The 18,994-nt window shown below is 40.8% G+C and overlaps 3 protein-coding genes across 3 annotated transcripts; 1 reads left to right on the top strand and 2 right to left on the bottom strand.

Moving 5' to 3' along the window:
• Window positions 1-46: 46 nt before the first annotated feature.
• On the bottom strand, window positions 47-8,358 carry fibpa (fibroblast growth factor (acidic) intracellular binding protein a). Its single transcript, XM_080901341.1, has 11 exons — window positions 7,998-8,358; window positions 7,827-7,911; window positions 5,158-5,356; window positions 4,884-5,010; window positions 4,534-4,634; window positions 4,179-4,312; window positions 3,193-3,301; window positions 3,020-3,083; window positions 2,845-2,931; window positions 811-908; window positions 47-278 (listed from the first exon to the last, which is right to left on the bottom strand). The coding sequence occupies exons 2-11, from the start codon at window positions 7,909-7,911 to the stop codon at window positions 209-211; spliced, it is 1,074 nt and encodes a 357-aa protein (XP_080757467.1). The 5' UTR covers window positions 7,998-8,358; the 3' UTR covers window positions 47-208.
• Window positions 8,359-10,938: 2,580 nt separating this feature from the next.
• On the top strand, window positions 10,939-13,426 carry ccdc85b (coiled-coil domain containing 85B). Its single transcript, XM_080901343.1, has one exon. It carries the CDS (start codon window positions 11,674-11,676, stop codon window positions 12,274-12,276), a length of 603 nt encoding a protein of 200 aa, XP_080757469.1. The 5' UTR covers window positions 10,939-11,673; the 3' UTR covers window positions 12,277-13,426.
• Window positions 13,427-14,784: 1,358 nt separating this feature from the next.
• Window positions 14,785-18,536, bottom strand: fosl1a (FOS like 1, AP-1 transcription factor subunit a). Its single transcript, XM_080901452.1, has 5 exons — window positions 18,289-18,536; window positions 17,852-18,218; window positions 17,272-17,529; window positions 16,285-16,392; window positions 14,785-16,174 (listed from the first exon to the last, which is right to left on the bottom strand). Exons 1-5 carry the CDS (start codon window positions 18,342-18,344, stop codon window positions 15,620-15,622), a joined length of 1,344 nt encoding a protein of 447 aa, XP_080757578.1. The 5' UTR covers window positions 18,345-18,536; the 3' UTR covers window positions 14,785-15,619.
• Between the last annotated feature and the right edge of the window lie 458 nt (window positions 18,537-18,994).

Raw genomic sequence — 18,994 nt, 5'->3', positions numbered from 1 at the left:
ACATAGGAAATAAAACAGAAGGGCATTTTTAATGTAAAATCTTAATTTTATTTACAAACCAAATTTACAGACAACGTTGGGGGACGCTAGGAGCAAAGCAGGCAGACAAACATACAGCGATGACGGAAGAAGCAGAGAAAGCACATCCGAAGGAGCGAAGTAACGCCATAGCAAACTGAAAGGAGACGTGAACCGCTAGGAGAACTCTTCAGTCGTGATACATTTTGAAGATGCAGCTTTTGACGACGCCCATGTATCTGTCCCACACAACTTGATGTCTGAGGGCAGAAAAGAGAAAGAAAACGGTGAGTAAAAGGAGTGAAAAGAGGTGCTCCAAATTTCATGTCAGACTGTAATTGTGAAATCAGAGTGAAGAGAGTAAATGAGGCAATCTGTGTCCCCCCTGTGTATACTGGTGGGGGAGTGGGGGGTCTATGTTTCTTTTTATGAATATGTCTTTGTTAAGCTTGTAGTGGTTCAGGGCTGTGTAAACCCTTAACTACATTCCTGAGTGTTTGCACGAGAAACAAGGTAACTACAGTTTAAGAAGTCATGAGCAAGATAGGGAGACACCCACTGGCAGAACAAGAGCGTCAATTTTTGGGAGGGTTTTAACATACAGCTTCACGCTTCAGCAGCGTCTAACACCACCATGCATATCCTTATTCGGTTATTTGAAGTTTTCCCCAAAAGCTCTCTATGAAAATCACAGCTCTATTTTAGCACAGGATACCCCGGGGGAATTGATAACCTGGGTCGGTGCCAGGCTCTGACTGATAAGCTTCGGAGAATAAAAGCACATTAACTCACTTGAATGTGTCGAGTATGTGTGCAGAGTTGGTGTAATGAGTGAGGTAGAGTTTCATGTCCGCAGCTGACCACCGGTCTGAACGGCACGGCTCAATAAACTGTGGGATAAAAGGAGGTGAGAAGGTTACAGCATAAAGCCTCAAAGGCAGACTGATGCTGGGACAGACATTAAAGTATTCAGGCTGGCTGAGCCGTCTTTACTTATATATATATATATATATATATATATATATATATATATATATATATATATATATATATATATATTAGGGGTGCAACGATACACAAAATTCACGGTTCGGTTCGATACTTTGGTGTCACGGTTCGATATTTTTTCGATACAAAAAAAATGTTCATGCCTTTTTAATTTGTCATTTATTAAAATTATAAATATATATTTTAACTCAAAAGTACAGTTTTTAAATTTAACCCTAACCCTTGTGCGTGTTTTTTATTTTGACAGCGAATGCGCACCTGCGGACCACTTATGTGCAGCCCTGGTTATTTAGCTTGTCATATTGCAGCCACAGAAATTATTTTGTCCATGAAACCATAAAGCTGCACTTTCTTTTTGCCTTATAGTCTGATTTGTCATAACTTCTCCATTTTGTGGTAAGCTTTTCTTTGGCTGTCACTTCTTCACCCTGACCTGTCTTATTTGGCTCAGCAGAACTAAAATATATATCTGTCTGTGAAGGTTCTCAGTCATCCAGGTCATCGTAGTCAAATATAAATCCTGCTGCTTTTACACACGGACTCACATAAGCTCAGCGATTCTCTGCGCGATCAACCTCTCACATGTTTAAGCTGCGGGAGATTTCACTTGTCATGTTTGCATAGTAAGCTAACGATTAATAAGACGATGTCAGAGGAATTGGTGCACAAATTATCATCACTCACAGATCAGTGCTGTCGCTCTCTATACACAGTTCGCACGATTGCAAAGTGAAAGCAAAAAAACAAGCGCAAATTCAAACGCGATTTCAATATGTCACATATTGACAGTGGCTCACCGATGCCAATGACATAATTACCCAGCTACATTTCCGAAAGAATGCAAAAGCATTGACATATATTTTTCCTTCTTACAATAGCCCGACGGGCAGGGAAGAGATAGATTTTGGTAGCCCGACTGAAAAAATCGCTAGCCCCAGGACGTCAGGCTAGCGATATTGCAAGCCCTGTATCTGATTGAGGAATCATGCATCTTTGGAAAAGAGAGTTTATTACAGAGAAATGTCTCTTTCCAAAATAAAAGCTATACTATCCGCTTCTTCTGGGTTATATTCTCAGCAGCATAAGGAGAATCATGTGCTAACAGCTGTCTAAATGACTCGGCTAAAGTTAGTAGCATGCTTGTTGTTTTTGTCTTTGCACTAGGATGATGTCGGCGTAAATGTGCAGTCATATTCGTTGTGTTCCCACTAGTGCTTTCAGGTTAATCTCGTTGAAATGACCTTAACACCACAACATGGCAAATCTCCGTTAACGAGCTACCGCCGATCGCCCCGTGCATGGGGCTAGACGGCCAACACGTTAACGAGCTAACTGCGCTAACACACTAGTTCCCACCCATGTAATTGAGCATTGCATGGCACATCCAACATACTGTTTTACTTTAGTCCATGACTCGCTTACCTTCAGGGTCATACGTCACATGAAAACCAAAATAATTCCAAACGCCAGATCTGAATGAGGGTGGGGGAGGTGCCCTGCGCTCTTCCTTCTGACGATGCTGTCTGTGTTGAGCGCTCAGTGGATCTAACGCAGATTCTCTGAGAGCTCCACACAGACAGCATCGTCAGAAGGAAAGTTGATAAAATAAATTACAAATGTTGTATTGTTCGATACATACGCGTACCGAACCGAAAGCACTGTATCGAACGGTTCAATATCGATACGAATATCGTTGCACCCCTAATATATATATATATATATATATATATATATATATATATATATATATATATATATATATATATATATATATATATTTTTTTTTTTTTTTTTTTTTTTTTTTAAAGAAAATCTCACCTTCTCTACAAGATCAATAAAGAAATCTCTGACATCTTTTGTGTTGGTCAGCTTTGCAGCTATGTTGATGAGGCCTCTGGAAAGATTCTGCAGAAACAAAATTACATTCGAAACTGTTATTTCCTTTTCACAGTTATTCTCACGGAATATCATAAAGATACTTATCATCTCTTACCTTGAAACTACCCTCCATCTCAATGAAAACTTTCGTCTTTCCTCTCAGGGCTGTACAGACCAAACTGAGCAGAAATAAGAGAAGAAAGGAAAAGAAAACAGATTTAAAAAATTCAGAAGCTTTTTCAGGAGTCAGCAAAACATGGAAGTGTCTGGAAAGCGTGTTCCTGTTACCTTTTGTGTTGATCGAGCAGATCTTTGTCAGTGATTAAAATCTTCAGCTCTTTCAGTTCTTGCAAAAACTCTTTGTCAAGATCGACGTCCATGTCTTCCACCATGTTGTCTACAGGAAAATTCAGACACTGTCAAGTTAGTTTAATGGGAAATATTTCTAGAAATTATATTTTAAATATTTGTGTTCTTATAACTACTTGGTTATTAAGTATAATGACTCAGATGCTACCTAATATTATTCCCTCTTTCACTCTCCTAATTGTTAACCTGGGAATTTAAAATTCATCCTCTTACTGATGAAGTAAAGCCTGAAGGACCTCTGGTGGTCAGTAAACCTCACTGACAGAGCCATTGATCTAAACTTTATTTAGTAAACACAATCAACATATAGTTACCGGCTTTGTTAAGGTACACCTTGCTAATAGCAGGTTTGACCAGCTTTTTACCTTCAGAACTGCCTTAATTCTTCATAGGGTCAACAAAGTGCTAAAAACATTCCTCAGGTTTGACATGACAGCATCACACAGTTGCTGCAGATTTGTTACTAGTGAGAAGATGGGTACAATATCTTCATAAAGGGATGGACATGGTCAGCAATAGTACTCAGGAATGCTGTGGTATTTAAATGATGCTGAGCTGGAGCTAAGGGGCCCAAAAAGTACCAAGAAAATATTCCCACACCATCACACAACCACTACAAGCCAGAACCATTTATGCAAGGCAGGATGGATCTATGCTGGCTTTACCTCATAACATCACAACAGGAGTCGAGACTCATCAGACCAGGCAACATTTTTCCAATATTCTATTGTTCAATTTTGTTGAGCCTGTGTGAATTTGAGCCTCAGTTTCTTAGCTAAAGGGAGAGGTACCCAGTGCGGTCTTCAGCTGCTGTAGCCTATGTCCTTCAAGGTTTGATACTATGTGTGTTTAGAGATACTTTGGTTCTAATCAAGTGGTTATTTGAGTCAAAACTAAGCACTCACCAACAGCCCCAACTGTCCAGTTGCTGATAAGCTGACCGGCACAGAAAGCAAAATCCTGGAAACTGAGGTATTGCAGCTTTCTTTTTCCCGTCTCAAACCGATTGTTGGCAAAGAAAACGATGGCAGCGTAATCCCTGTGATAAAGACAATAAACACACGGCATTTAAAAAAACACAAAATAAAACCAAGCAATCAGAGCACCCAATCTTTTCATGTGGTATTTCGTTAGAATTTGTTGCAAAATAACATATTAATTCATCACAACACTACAACATAACAGATTTTAAGTTATACAACTGCTGTAAAACACAAGCCTGAGGCAGAAGGCTTGTGCTCTGTGCCTGTCGCTGATTACCTTGCAAGTTTGTCAGACAGAAGAAAATGCTGACGTATGTTCTCCACCAGGGGTCCCTTCAGCTCTTCGACAACTTTGAAAACACGTTTGAAGTTGTCGAACTGAAATTACACACACAATGCAAGAGATTTACTAATACTGAAAGAATCTGCTCCACAATCAGAAATCCCACCACAACTAATAAAATGTACCCAGAGCTATAAAACCAAATTAATTGTTGAAGCCGGCACACAACAGGAGCTCTGGCATGGTTTGATGTTTGTTTCAACACTCAGCTGTATCCTACCATTCAATAACACACTGCCGGAGCTTTAAAATATCAATCTTTACAATGCACAGTGAAGACTTACCTGTCGTCTGCAGCTTTTTAGTGTCACACTTGTTTTGGCACTGATGTCGTCCAAGTCTTTCTTTGTTCCCTTGGAGAGCTTCTTTCCCAGGACCTCACGAACAAATGTATCATCAAAAGCATAGTATCTAAACAAGGCAAGAGACACAAAAAACAAATTGCCATGAGAAGAAACGTAGCATAAAGGAGGAGGTTTGGCAAATAAATACAGGAATAGAGAGTTGTGACTCCTCTGAAATAAATGGGTTAATTAAATTAGAGCGTCATGGCCGCACCTCTCTATGAGCATGATTTGCCGATGAGGAGGGATCTGGAACAGCAGCTGGTTGGCTAGTTTGGCCGGACTGTGCAGCAGGCGCTCACACATCTGGAAAGTCCTGTACTGGTCCATGGTGTCACTCAGCAGGACATCTTTACTTGCCTCACACTCGTCCATCACTCCTCCCTCCATGCGTACCTTCACTGCATCGTTCACTGTTGGATAAATCACACAAGCGCAGTTCAAATGGTTGATGAACCGATGATGCCTGAAGTTAAATGTGATAACATGAATGAACAATCACTGCTGTGCTGTGAATAATCAGCAGCCTGAAACAGCTGCTGCACCATATTTGGGCATTAAACCCTGTATTTCCAATTTCTTTACCATATTTGATTCTTAAAGTTTACTTGTTCCTTAAATTAGTCTTATGATACTTAGAAGCCACACGTGCGTGTGTTTAAACACTGTACCTGACCTGAAATCACCACACCTAACATGTGATCCTGCTAGGCGCACCCAGTAAACCCCGTTCCAAAGAGAGAACACCTACTCCTATGTTTAATACTGATGAGAATGGAAACAGTGGATGGATTCATGAGGAGGGTTTGGTGCATATTTTTATTTATAATGGGATGTCTACATGACTGTATGTCACATGTATTTTTTAACACCTGTTCTCCACTTACTTGATGAAATTATTTAGAGATAACACACTTTTTCACCTTCACATGGGGTGGCAGTTACACCAAGAGAGAGTTATACATTGTGTTACTTATCCTAAATTAATTTAACCAGTAATTAGCTTTAGTAAATCCTGCCTGGCAGCTTCATCTTCATTAATCTTTGTTCAATATATCCACCATACCTCCTCTGCACATCTCCAGACTATCTCAGCCTCGCCTCTCTAACTTTGTCTTCAAGAATTTGAAGCAATCTAAACTTTTTTGTTCGTTTTCTTTACAGACAGAGCAGCGTGTGTTTGTTTGCTTTGTTCAGATTCATGACTGCAATTACTTTGAAGTTGAAAAATTAAGCCTTTAAGCATCATTTGTGCTTTCTGACTGGGTCCCAATGAGGATATCAAGCCTCATCTCTGAATCTCCTAATTAACACACCCCATATTATGACTAAAAATTAATAACAAAACTAATAAAAACTTTAACTGGAAGGAGTAAACACAGCCTGGAAATAAACTAAATTGAAACACTCAACAGCACTGTCAGAAACAGTGAGCAGATCACAGGAGACAGAAAACGATCTGCCTGACTGAAGTATTTCTGTGTTCTCAGAGAATGATCGACCTCTGTATGCAGAGCTCTGCCTTCAAGCTCAAACTATGGATTAGGTGGAATCATTACAAATGCTCAATAGCTCCTATTGCAATCAAACTATTACAGTCTGATTATGTTTTTATGTTTGTTTTTTATTTCTTATGTGTATTTGCTTTGGTGTAATGCGGCAGCCTAACTGCCAAGTCTGAGCTTAAATATTACACTAAATCGTCTTCACTGTAGTTTTTTTCCCTTGCCTTCTCAGATGCTTCATTTTAACATTTTTAGACGCCTAAGATGTGAAACCATTATGTATTTCACAAAAGCATCTTATTTTCTGTAAAAACAAGAACATTAATTAGTTTTAAAAACTGAGGTCCTTCACTGATCCCCTCTCGACTGTTTGGTTTCAACACTTTAATTTATTTTATATAATTAAAGGAAGCCAGTCACTCTGTAATTATACGTTTTCAACAGGCTGTGTAGCAAAATCATGGCCCAGTCATTTACAAATGTGTTAAGAGGTGTGATCAGTATTTCCTCCAGTTAAATGTGGCTCAGACCAAAGAACGCTTATTGATTTTTGGAGGAGGCCAAGTCCCCCTGTTCCTGCACCATTTCTCAATAAAGGTGACCCATTGGGAGAAGTGCAGCCATAAAAATACCTGGAAGAGAAATTAAATGCTGTTTCAAATACAGATGCATTGTTCAGAAAGGGCAATCATGGCTGTTTTTTAAAGTATCTTGGAAATGCTTTATTCAGTTTCTTACTGAGTCTGTGCTTTTATTTTCTGTGACTTGCTTATTTGGCAAAGCCTTAATCTTTAAAACCGGTGAAAAGTAGAGAAAACGGTTAAGTTGTCCTGTAAGATTACCGGGCACCACCTTTAGTGAATTTCAGTATCTGTGTGAAATCAAGTGTCCTCTCAAAGGGACAGACTGTCGTTTTAGAATCTCAGCATCCTTTACATATTAACAACCACACGTTTCTATCAGAGAGAAGGTTAAGTCGCCCCACAGTTAGCACTAATAGACTCAGGCAGTCATTTGTTCCATCTCCTGCTGTATGTTTTAAATAACTTTTAACTTTTAACCATTTCCCTCAGTTCACTGTAGGATTTTGCATTCTATGTCTGTACTGAGTTGGATCACTGTCTGCAAAACAAAGTGTCACATGGTGATGTTGAAGCTTTATTACATGTTATTACTATTTTTGGACTGCTTTATTATTCTGAACCACCCCTTAAAATATACTTTGATACTTGAGGTGGATGACCTTCAGGCTGGGCACCTCTGCTTTGACTGTGTTAGCCGCCAACTCCAGGTAATCACACACTCTTTATATAAAAACGCATCTATTAATAGGATCGTTGTGACCCAGACTCTCACATGTGTTTAGCGTTACCCCTACCTGTGTATCCGTCCAACCACAGCTGGTAAACCTCCTCATCCATGATGGTGGTGTTACCCACGAACACATCCAGCTCTACAGACATCTGCTTAAAACAAACAAGAAAAACATGTTTATTGTTTAGCTCAGGTATCACCGACATATAGCTGATTAGCTCGGGTGATATTATACCTTGTTCTCAGTGTTCTCTCAGGTAGCTGGCGGCGATAAAATCGTGTCTGCAAAGTGAACTATTTAATTCTATTAGCTGGGCTTAAATTTGCTCTCCATGGCTTACTGATTAGCTAACTTCCTCCATAAAATGTTAGCCTCCGGAGCTAGCCGAGCTGCACAGTTATCGACGGCCAATAAACGGGCAGCACTGCGGCGAATTAAGACCACGTTAATGTGACGATATGACACGATTATTAAGCAGCTTTTGAATTTACAGCAACAACGTCTATGAAATATTACAGCCCGTGAGAGACACGAGTGCGTAATGTCAACAACAGCAGTCACGTAGCAGATACTTCCGGTTCTATGATGTCACAGGAAAAGCTCCCGAATTAAAAATATGTTTTTGTTTTTTGGTTAATTTAAGTTTATTTTAATTTAATTGCCATTTTAATTTCTTTCCCATTTTTCTATTAATCAGTATTTCGGTCGCATCTTTTTTGTATCGTGTGAAATTCCTTTGATCGTTTATGTCCGCTATGTTCATTACCTTCCTTGCAATAAAGCTATTGTTTTAGATACCTATTATGTCATCGTCTTATCACAAAACTCAGGCACTGAAAACATTCAATGTACACGTGACTGCTTTTTATATTAAATAAATAAATAAATGTGTTTTTTATAGTGTATATATATAGTATATATATATTCATATTAATACAGAAACATACTTCTTTCCAACTCACTCACACCTCTATCAACACACTCAAGGCAAATAATAATAATAATAATAATACCCCTGCTCCCCCGGAAGATCATACAGTGGCCACAAATGACTGAAAGAGAATACTTTTGCTGCACATATTGAAGGATATCTCCTTTCTCAGGAGCCCGGCACGCCTTTTTGTTTACAGCCTCTGTGTTGGTCTTCCAGTTCAGCCTGTTGTAGACGTGGACACCCAGGTACTGGTACTCTTCCACCACATAAACACCCCGTCACAGGATAGAAACGGGTCGTATAACAGACGTCCTCTTCCTTGTGAAGTCCATCACCAACTCTCTAGATTATGGTGATTCTATTTTATTTATTTATTTTTGCAGGATTTTGCTATATCTACATATAGCACAGCCCTTCCCGTGTTTTTTTTTTTCTTTTTCAATTATCTTTCATTGGCTTAAACATCAGTTTTCTCGGTGTGTGGGGGGGAGGGGGGGTCTTGCTCTTTTTCCCATTAACAGTTACTGCAGACGTCTCACATGACTGTGGGCAGCATGTGACACAACTATGAGACGCCCCTGAGGATTACCAATATGAATAACACACCATTCATCTGTAGTTTTTTAGGAGCTGATCATGTGCTTTTAAGGTGTGGCTCTGACAAGTGAATACGTAATAATAGGTAATGTTAGTGCAGACAAAACGGTAACTTCTGTGATATTAGAGTGTTTAGATACATAGAAAATCATTATCATTGAAAGCTTGACAAATGGCCTTCAGGATCAGCAGTTTTCTTTTATTTCTTCAACGTTTGGCCTCTCTTCTAAGCCAACGTCTACTTTGATTGACCATCCAAGGGGTGGATTAGAGGTGAATTACCCTACAGTAACTCAACAGGTAACATTCATATAAAGAAAGAAAGACTTCAGTGACCAGAAAAGAAAATCCGAAAGATAATGAACGATTATGTGAAGACTCAAATTACAGCACTGCGCCTGGCAGCCACACAGTACCCTATTGTTGATCATTTGTTCCCTAAGTTATTATAAAATGTGTCAGATCACAGATAGGCTTCTTTGTGAGCACCGGGCCCCACAGTGCTGTGCGCTTTGCTTGCTGCCTGCGTTTACACAATCTGCTCTTTTCCTCTGACGATTAATCTAAATAAATCCCCGTAAATCCCTCTCCTCGCCCTCCCTTTCTGTGTTTCTGCATGTGTCCTTCAAAAAAGAAAAATCACAACACGGGAGGGTGAAAACGAATCAGCCAAACACGCCTTTTTTGTCGACTCTCCTGCTGCGCATCAACACTCTCATTTCTAACCTCACATGACACCCTGATTCCATCCCCAGATCCCCCTTGCGCGGTTAACACCCTACATTGTTGTGGCCTCAGTGAAACAATGGAGGTGGGACAGAGGGCGGAAGGATGTGGCTGAATGCCTCAGCATAAACCCATGGAAAAAAAGGGTCTGCAGTCACACTTTCCGCCATTGTTCTTTGAAAAGTAACAAGTACAACCAGGAGTCACTCATGCACTCCACTGTCATAGACATGTATCTGGTTTTTGAGGATGAGATCATTCTAATGAACAGGAAAAACCGAAGGAAGTGGGTTTACACAGGCTTTTCCTATCAATTTCCTTCATACATTTCCAACTTGTTTTGGTTTCATAGCATGAAAAGGATAAGAAAAAAGAAAAGAAAAATACAATAAAATAAAGAAATAAAAAAAATGGGTTTGAATCCAAATGGGGGCGCACACGTTCCTCATTGAGGGAGCGCGTGGAGAGAGGATCTTCCATGTCAAATCTCGTTATTTAGAGTGGAATTAGATGAACCACAGAGCTTTAGATTATTAAATGTTGCCATTTACGGCTACAAAACAGGCTCAAATAACGCAATGTGGAATTGCCACACTGCGAACATCAGAGAAAACCACAAACAGTTCTGATTACTAGCTTATCTAAGGAAATTTGCCAAGTTACAAATCCTGATAAAGCAGTAAAGTTTCCTTTAAAACCTCTACAAAATAAAAGCATCTCTGCTGAGCATCGCGGCTTCACTAAAACGCGACCAAAACTAAAAGGTGTCACTCGTTACAAATATATAATCTAGTTCAGCGGTGCTCTCAAAGCAACATTTGTGACAGTTCTTTTCTTAAAAACAACAATCTGAAGCTTTTATTTTGAAGGCTGCTTGTACTGGTCTCCGTCAGAGCTCCAGCTTCACACGCAGCTCGCTGCTTAGCGGAGTCACAGCCGTGAAAGTGGCGGAGGCGGACATTGTTGTGGTAACAGTCCATCTCCGGAGGATGAGCACAGATGATGATGTACATATTTTGAGCGGTGAGCTTTGTTTGTTATTTATTTTTTTATCTAAACAATGAATCTTTTTTAAAGAAAAAGGGGGGTAAAGCTGCTGCGCCGTGCGGACTCCTGCAGCCACCGGAGTTCATTCAGCTGAGGCGAGACAAGCACAGCCCGATGAGACGATGCCAGCGGTGTAGAAATCACAACATCTGCAGGGTGTGCTTGGTCAAGCCTCCGTGGACTCACCGGGCCTTTGTCCAGAAAAGCCCACGGAGCGGCTGTTGCCTTCAAAAAAAAAACTGCGCGGGGAGGAGAAATAAGGGCTGCTGTGCTCCCGGAGGCCTTTGGAGAAAGCAGCCTGCTGCTGAGAGGATGACAGATTGACATTAATAGGGGCTTGCGGTGCGTTTTTCACACACGACCTCATTAAGGCGTTATCCACGGAGAACAGCACAAAAAGGGACTGAAGTCACAGCCTTGGAGATAAAGACAATCTAAATAAAGACACCACATGTTTCTGCCTTGATTTTACCTCCGGTGATCAAATACATTACATCTGGATTACAGCGGATGCATGTGTTGAGCATTAAATATAGCCACATCTCAGCGCTTTTAATAGATTCTCAGGTACCCATAGGTGTCGTTTTTTACTGAAAGAAGAAAAAAATGGGTAGCGAAGGTGAGATAATAAACAGAGAACTGTCAAAGATGTCGGACGAGGACTTGCTGGCGTGCTCCAAAGAGGAGCTGGTGAGCCGGTTGCGTAAAGAGGAGTCAGAGAAAATATCGGCTCTGATCCAGCGCGGTCGGCTTATCAAAGAGGTAAATAAACAGCTGCAGGGACACCTCCTCGAAATCAGGGAACTGAAAGTCATCAATCAGCGCCTGCAGGAGGAGAACACGGAGCTGCGGGACCTGTGCTGCTTCCTAGACGACGACCGGCTCAAAGTGAAGAAGCTGGCCCGGGAATGGCAGCTGTTCGGGCATCACGCAGCCAAAGTGATGCGGGAGGACCTGGGCGGGTACTTGAAAAAGCTCGCTGACCTGGAGCGCATGCAGGACGGGCTGGTGAAGGAGAATCTGGACCTGAAGGAGCTGTGCCTGGTCCTGGAAGAGGAGTGTGTGAGCAGGAGTGACTCCAGTCCAGGAGGTTCCACCGAGCTGAATCTGCCCTGCATGGTGGCCCGGGACCTGGGAGATGGGAGCTCAAGCACAGGCAGCGTGGGAAGCCCAGACCAGCTTCACCTGGTGTGCTCACCTGATGACTGATGGCAGGTGTGTGTCAGCAGCTGAGGACTGGAGGGAGACAAAGGTGCTCTGTCAGATAGTACAAATTAATCTGGAGGATTAAAAAAAAAAAGCATTAGGGCTTTCTGAATGCTGCAAAGATTTGTGTGCCACTAGACTTGAGACTCTTTCCACATTTCAGGACTTTACAAAGACATTTATTAGATGTTTGCCAGATGATAACATGTCTAAATTTTACAGTGTTTTTTCTAAAGATTCTCCTGAAAATTCTCCTTTTTCAGTGGTCTGTTGTTGAGAAAAAATGGGACCAAAAAAGTGGGTCACATATATAAATTTATCTCATGCACTGGATTAGCCTACACTGGTAGAAGCCTTTTTCTCAATTGCACTGGACAGCGTTATCTTGGATCTTGAAAACACAGATCTAAAGATTCATTTCAATCCAGTTTCGAGCCATATTTAGTCCTCTGAATTCCAATAGCACTGAAACAAAGGAAACTATTTGATAATTGCTTTTTTTGCTAATGATGTGTAATATTTTATGCACTCTCGCTTCCTCAGGACAGGATTGGAGTGCCATGTGTGCATGATGATTGTCACCATTTGTAACAAAGCCTGTGAAGCAGCCTGACGTGAAGGCCCTTTAGGTTTCCTGAGGGGTGGGGCTGCTGAGAATAATGTAACACGTGCAGACCTACACACTCACTTTGGATCAGGCATGGTAGATGTTGTTGGACCTCACGCAGAGCTGAACTGAAAAATAAGTTCTGTCACTATTTTTAAAATTCAACTGGAAAACTCTTTGTATCAAACTGGAAGGTCTACAAGTTTTGGTTGATTTTTATTCTGTTTAAGCCGAGCTGTTTAAATTCTTTTTTTTTCTTCTTGTCTTTGTTTTTTTTAAATGAAGTTGTTGCTGAATTATCATAAGATTTGTTAGCTTCTTCTTCTGTAACTCATGCTTTGTATTTAATCTGTAACATTAGGAGCAAACTTAACTTCAGCCCTTCTTTAATCTTGATTTGTCTGTATTAACTAGCTTTACTAACCAGTTTCAGTTTAAACCATAGCACCTGGATTACAAGAGGTTTATTTTGTTGTTAGCTGTTTATTGGTGGGCTATGCTCGTAGTGCACTGAAAAGCTTTAAATACAGTGGCTATGACACTCGGGGCTGTTCTGACCTTTCTTTGTGTATTTGCCTTGCAGAAAACATGCATTTAACATGACACACACGACAAATTGATTTCTGCATTTGTTCTGACCTTCGTGTCTGAACCAACTGCGCTTGATTGATGCTGCCTTCATGCCACACTGACTGACGTTATGGATATTCATCAGTTTTATTTTTGGAGCCCTATTTGCACAGTCTGGAGAGCTGATGGGGGTGGAGGGGGGTGATGCTTTTACCCACTTAGTGATGCACAGACGTCCTTTGACAGCAGCGTACATACAGATTTTTTCTCCCTCGTGCTCTCCAGCTCTCAATCTGACTCTTGTTCCATCTCCGCCTCTCTGCCTCGCTCATCCCATTTTAGCAATTCAATGCTCTCTGAGCCGTGTATGTATTAGCAAGAGATTCACTTCATTTTAGGGTAACAGAGGCCACAGTGTTGAGAGTGGAGGGTCAGAGAGTGGCCAGCAGAGTTTGTCAGCGCATGGTGCAGTAATCAAACTCTCTTACTCGCTGCCACTAATGATTAATTCTGTATTTATTACTGTGTCAGGTATTTTCTCAATTAACTGATATGAAGTATGGCCTTAACACCCAGAGTCAAAGGGTAATGTCTTCAAAGTATTGGATTTTTTCTGATCAACAGTCTGAAGATGTTAAGATCAAAGACCACAAAAACCTGGAGAAGCTGCAGTCCAGGGGCGGAGCCAGGCAGGGGTCTGGGGTGGCACTGCCCCCAGAACCAATAATGAAGCTTATTGGGGGGTTCTTCGCACATAATCATAGGAGTTAAGAAGTAATCAGACACAGCTGGGTATAATCTTAACAATCAATTAATGTTTATCAACAGTTAAAAAATAATTAAATTAACAACCATTGCATATTTCTTTTAAAATGATTTAAAATGTGACTGTATACGAGTCTTCACAGTGTACATGTCTACATGTGTGAAAACCTATTTCTGCCACTTAAAAAATAATAAATAAATGAACAATTTTTTCATCTATAAGTAAAAATGCTGTGTTATTACCAAAAAATTTGAGTTGATATTTTGAGATAAACCAAAATTTTGTCTTCGGATGGCAGAAAAATGTTGATGGTGGAAAGAAGCAACTCAAAAATTTTAGTTTTGACCTAAAGACAACTTTCCATCAATTTGTGTTTCATCCCAGTCTAAGTAAAAAAAAAAAAGTGTATAAAACTGTCTGACTCCACCACTGCTGCGCCTGGAGAATATTCAGCATTACTGCTCAATTAAAAAGAAATTACTAGAACATTAAACTTCAATCAGGCAACTGATCAATGAATCGAATCCTCATTTCAGTCGCGTTGTCACGTCTCATTTACATTTCTGAATCTCTTTCACACATTTCGAATGATCCAGACAATCGACTCTGAGTAATCTGCTGTTTTTCAGATGATTTTCAGTCACAGTCTCTTGCTTATTTTGCCAATAACTGTACACCATTTCTCTTTGCACACACCTTTGTTCTTTATTATCTGGTTTTTTTCAAACAAAGACAAATTTAAGGCACTGCCCTCCAAACAGTTCATTTTAACAGAAAACATAAACAGTACCAAAAAATATATTATATTCTCCATAATAAATATGTGATTATATCATTTATAATAACTCCTATGGCCCAGCCTTAGTGGTCAGTAATTTGTATAAAGATAATATTAGGGTTCTGAAAGGGTCCACGCATAAATATGGACCTGTTAGTTTAAGCACTCCGTTTCCCTTTTTGAGGACTTTGACAACACACTGTAACAATATAGTAACTCATCAAAGGGAACATTATAATGTATTATATCTAATAATATATGATTAAATGGAGTTATCACAGTACAACGTTTGTATAATTAGAGAATATAGTCTGCATGCAGTGCTTTCGCAATAAACCTCAAACACACTCATTCTTATTTTATAACTCTGAAAATTAGAAATATAAAGACTTTATATTCTTATAAAAACTAAAAAAAGTGTAACATTCGTCTTCTAATAATGCCACAGATTTGCATATTATCTAAGAAAAGCATCAACTTTCTAAAGAAATCGAGCAGCTGCATGTTGCTCGTTTCGAAATGATAAGAGCCGTCGTTTTCACTTCCATCACATTTCCTTGACATCCTGCACTGTGACTGCGCTGAAATCAAACTTAGTGTATTGCCATGAAGGCAGGGCCGTCGATTACAGTGAGAGGATGGTTGGTGAGTGCAGGGAGTGATCCGACTGGTCACCGCTGCTGCTGCTGCGGCGATGAGCTATCCCACAGGGCTGTGGGGCCTGAGACTGCTGGACACTTCCCTGGTGTGATGTAACGTGGGATGTGCTGGAGGCACTGGTGTCTAAAGAGGCAGAGGGGTAGGTGAAAACTGTGCCAGCTGTGAAGGACATGATAGAGGGCGTGGAGAGAACTGGGGTGTGGAGTGACTCTGATTCAGTAGCAACAGCAGAGGCGGTTGATGTTACAGGCTTTGTGGGGATAGTTATCCTTGGTCTGGGCTTCTCCAGCTTTATGGGTGGTTTGATTGAGGGTCCAGGACTGCAGGAGTCCGCTGGCTCTAGTTTGATGGCTGCCAAAGAGGAAATGGATGGACCTGAGTCAGAATCCGAATCAGAGTCCTCTATTTTGCAAATGGGTCGGTGAGCTTCCAAGACCAGTTCAAGCTTCTCTTTCTCCTTTTGTAGTTCAGCTATTTCCTTCTGCAAGCGGGACTTTTCATCCTCCAGCATGTCTGTCTCCTACAGCAGGAGAAAGACAGAGTTTGATTCATTCATGCCTGACTGAGACCAACACCTTACATATTAACATATTACATATTACATATACTATTATATTAAAGATCACTCACAGTTTGCAGGGAATCTGTCAGCTCCCGTCTCCGATTGCGACACTTTGCTGCTGCCAGTTTATTCCTCTCCCTTCTTACTCTGCGCCTTTCGACTTCTTCCTGAGATAACTGAAGAGGAGAAGAAAAATTACTACAAAACATGAAGGCGGCCTAAACTCCTGAACTGGATTAATCCGGCTTGTTTTAGGCAAACAGCTAATTTCAAAACATCACATGCACAGTGAAATTCCACCACAGGCAGCATGACACAGGTGAAATACTCCCACCATGTGTGCACACTGACTCATCACAGCCATGGCAGCTGCAGGGTTGAAAAGCGTCTGGGCTTTTGTGCCTTTGTAACACCCGAATTCTGACTTCATCCAACATTCTACTGAATAATTGCAGTTAATCCAACATTTCCCGCCCTTTCGGGGTGATGAGTCACGCTCAGACCCCTAAAGTGACTCAGGTGTGAGTCACAGAACATGACTTGCCCCTATGAGTCACATGACAGTCCACTTCCTGTTCAATGAATTTACAACTTTATGACGAGGATGTGTGCCAAAGCGTGCCTGGGGAAACGTACAGAATTATACTGTGTGTTGGAAATCAAATGTAAAGTTACTTTGAATGGAGTGATGTTTCTATAGTAAGAAAAAACTGATAATCACCTGTTAATTTTACTGTCAACAAAAACTCAGTAAAAAAACAAAGGAGAATACAACAGTGTGTGTTTAACTCCAGTGCTGAGAAAAAGATTTAAAAAACATATCTTTAGATTTTCTTCCTATTTCTCCATACATCTAGAGGAAGTGGCACTATTGTGTCACAGAGAATTACAGGACATTACGCACTGATTACACAAAAGTGATTGAGCCACACTCCACACCTCAGCATCCACACCACATTCCCTCGAGGGAGAATGCAACTTCCAAGAGGGCTCATTCACTTGTTTCTTAGTGGAAAAACAAAAAACCCACAATCATTTGTGAGCTATGTGCTTACATGTTCATCATTCCTGCGCCTTGTTGAAGATGGGCTGTTTGCAGAAGTTCTTATGACCCCTGTCCTGAGAAGGTGAGACTGGGAAGGTGGTGGAACCAGTGGCCTCGCCCCTGGGTGGACTGGGTAAGGAGGTACTGGTGATCGCGAAGGGCCTGGTGGATGCATGAGAGAGGGCTGGACCAGCCACTGGAGGTCCTGGTTGCTTGTGATGGCATTGAGGCTGGGGATAATCTGACTGGCCCCTGCCATTGTAAACTTCTAGGGAAAAAAGAAAAATAAACAGTTTGAAAGAAGAAGATTTTATATAATGAAATATTCACGATAAGTAACAAGTGCAGGATTAAAAGTGTAAACTAATATTATTGCGTAACTATTATATAACCATTATTATAAATATTATTATTTTTTATCTATTACTTGTACAACTAAACTAAATTACAGTGTGATGATTTAACAGCTTTAAATTTGTATTCCTTAATGTTAGCTAGAACATTTTTAGTTATTTCTCAAAACTTTAACCGTATTGTTCTTATTTGACCCCTAACCTTTTACCCAGTTCAGTCAGTGACAGCACACCTACCTGCTCCTGATGTGTGGCTGAAGTGCTGGTGTTTCCAAGGGAAGCAGGGTTTGTCCCAGAGGTGCCTGTGTACGGTGGGTTGCCTCTTTCTTGACTCCCAAAGTTTCGATACATCCTCTCTTTCTCAGTGAAAAGAAAACTGAATCCAGCTGTGGCTATATAGTCTTCCGTTCTCACGAAACTAAGTGGTTGAGTCTTGTGTTTTAATTCAAATAGGGGGCAAGCCCACCGGTAGAGTCCAAAGAAGTCTTCAAGGGGGAGCGAGGAAAGAAATATCTCCTTGTTTTTTCCCCAGTCGTCCAAAAACCTTCGAAAACAACTTTCAGCGCTCACGGTAGTCCTCAGTCGTACATCCAGGATCGGAAGTCTGGGAATGATCGTGAGGTTGTAAACTCTTTAAGCAGCAGTATATGCACACCACGCCCCTCTGTACTTACGGGAAATAGTGTTGTCTGGAACCTCTCACGAAATTCTCCACGTGTCGTGACGTCATTTACCATATTTGGTGAGAGTTTCCTCCAGAGACTAGTACAGGGATTCCTCTCAAAGACAGCCCACACCTCGTGCTCTGAAACTGGCGCTGTAGTGATTTCTCTTATCTGGAGGAGGCTTAAAGCACTGGGTACACTTTATAACTGAAAGCCAAAGCACGGAGACTCTTTGTTTATACTGCAGTGAAATTTGTACATGTTATCAGTACAAGGGTAACCAGTTAAGGGTTGAAGTTTGAAAAAAACACACACACGCAAACAGATTGCTCAGTGAGAAACCCTGAGCAATCTGTTTTTTCACACTTAAAAAAACACTGATCTATTTTTATTGATGTGCACCTCTATTTCCAGGGATTATGGAAAGTTTAAGACATTTCTGTTTAGAAACAAACATGAAACAGTGACTAAAAGTATCAGTGTGACATAACTCCCCGCCTTATCTCCATTAGAGATAGGCTAAGGAGCAGGTGGTTCTTGTATACCTCTTAGTAATTTTCTTGGGCTAGGAAATCATGTCTTGTTCCATGTTCCCATGGGCTTGGGAACACCTCACTGTTCCCCCAGAAGAGCTAGAGGTGGCTGTGGAGAGGTCTAGGCATCTCTGCTTAGACTGCTGACCCAGTGACATGGACAACCAGGAGAACACTAATGG

Source organism: Rhamphochromis sp. 'chilingali' (assembly GCF_963969265.1).
Source record: "Rhamphochromis sp. 'chilingali' genome assembly, chromosome: 13".
Lineage (NCBI taxonomy): Eukaryota > Metazoa > Chordata > Actinopteri > Cichliformes > Cichlidae > Rhamphochromis > Rhamphochromis sp. 'chilingali'.
Note: the sequence above shows the minus strand (reverse complement) of the source record. Positions and strands in the feature narration are given on the sequence as shown.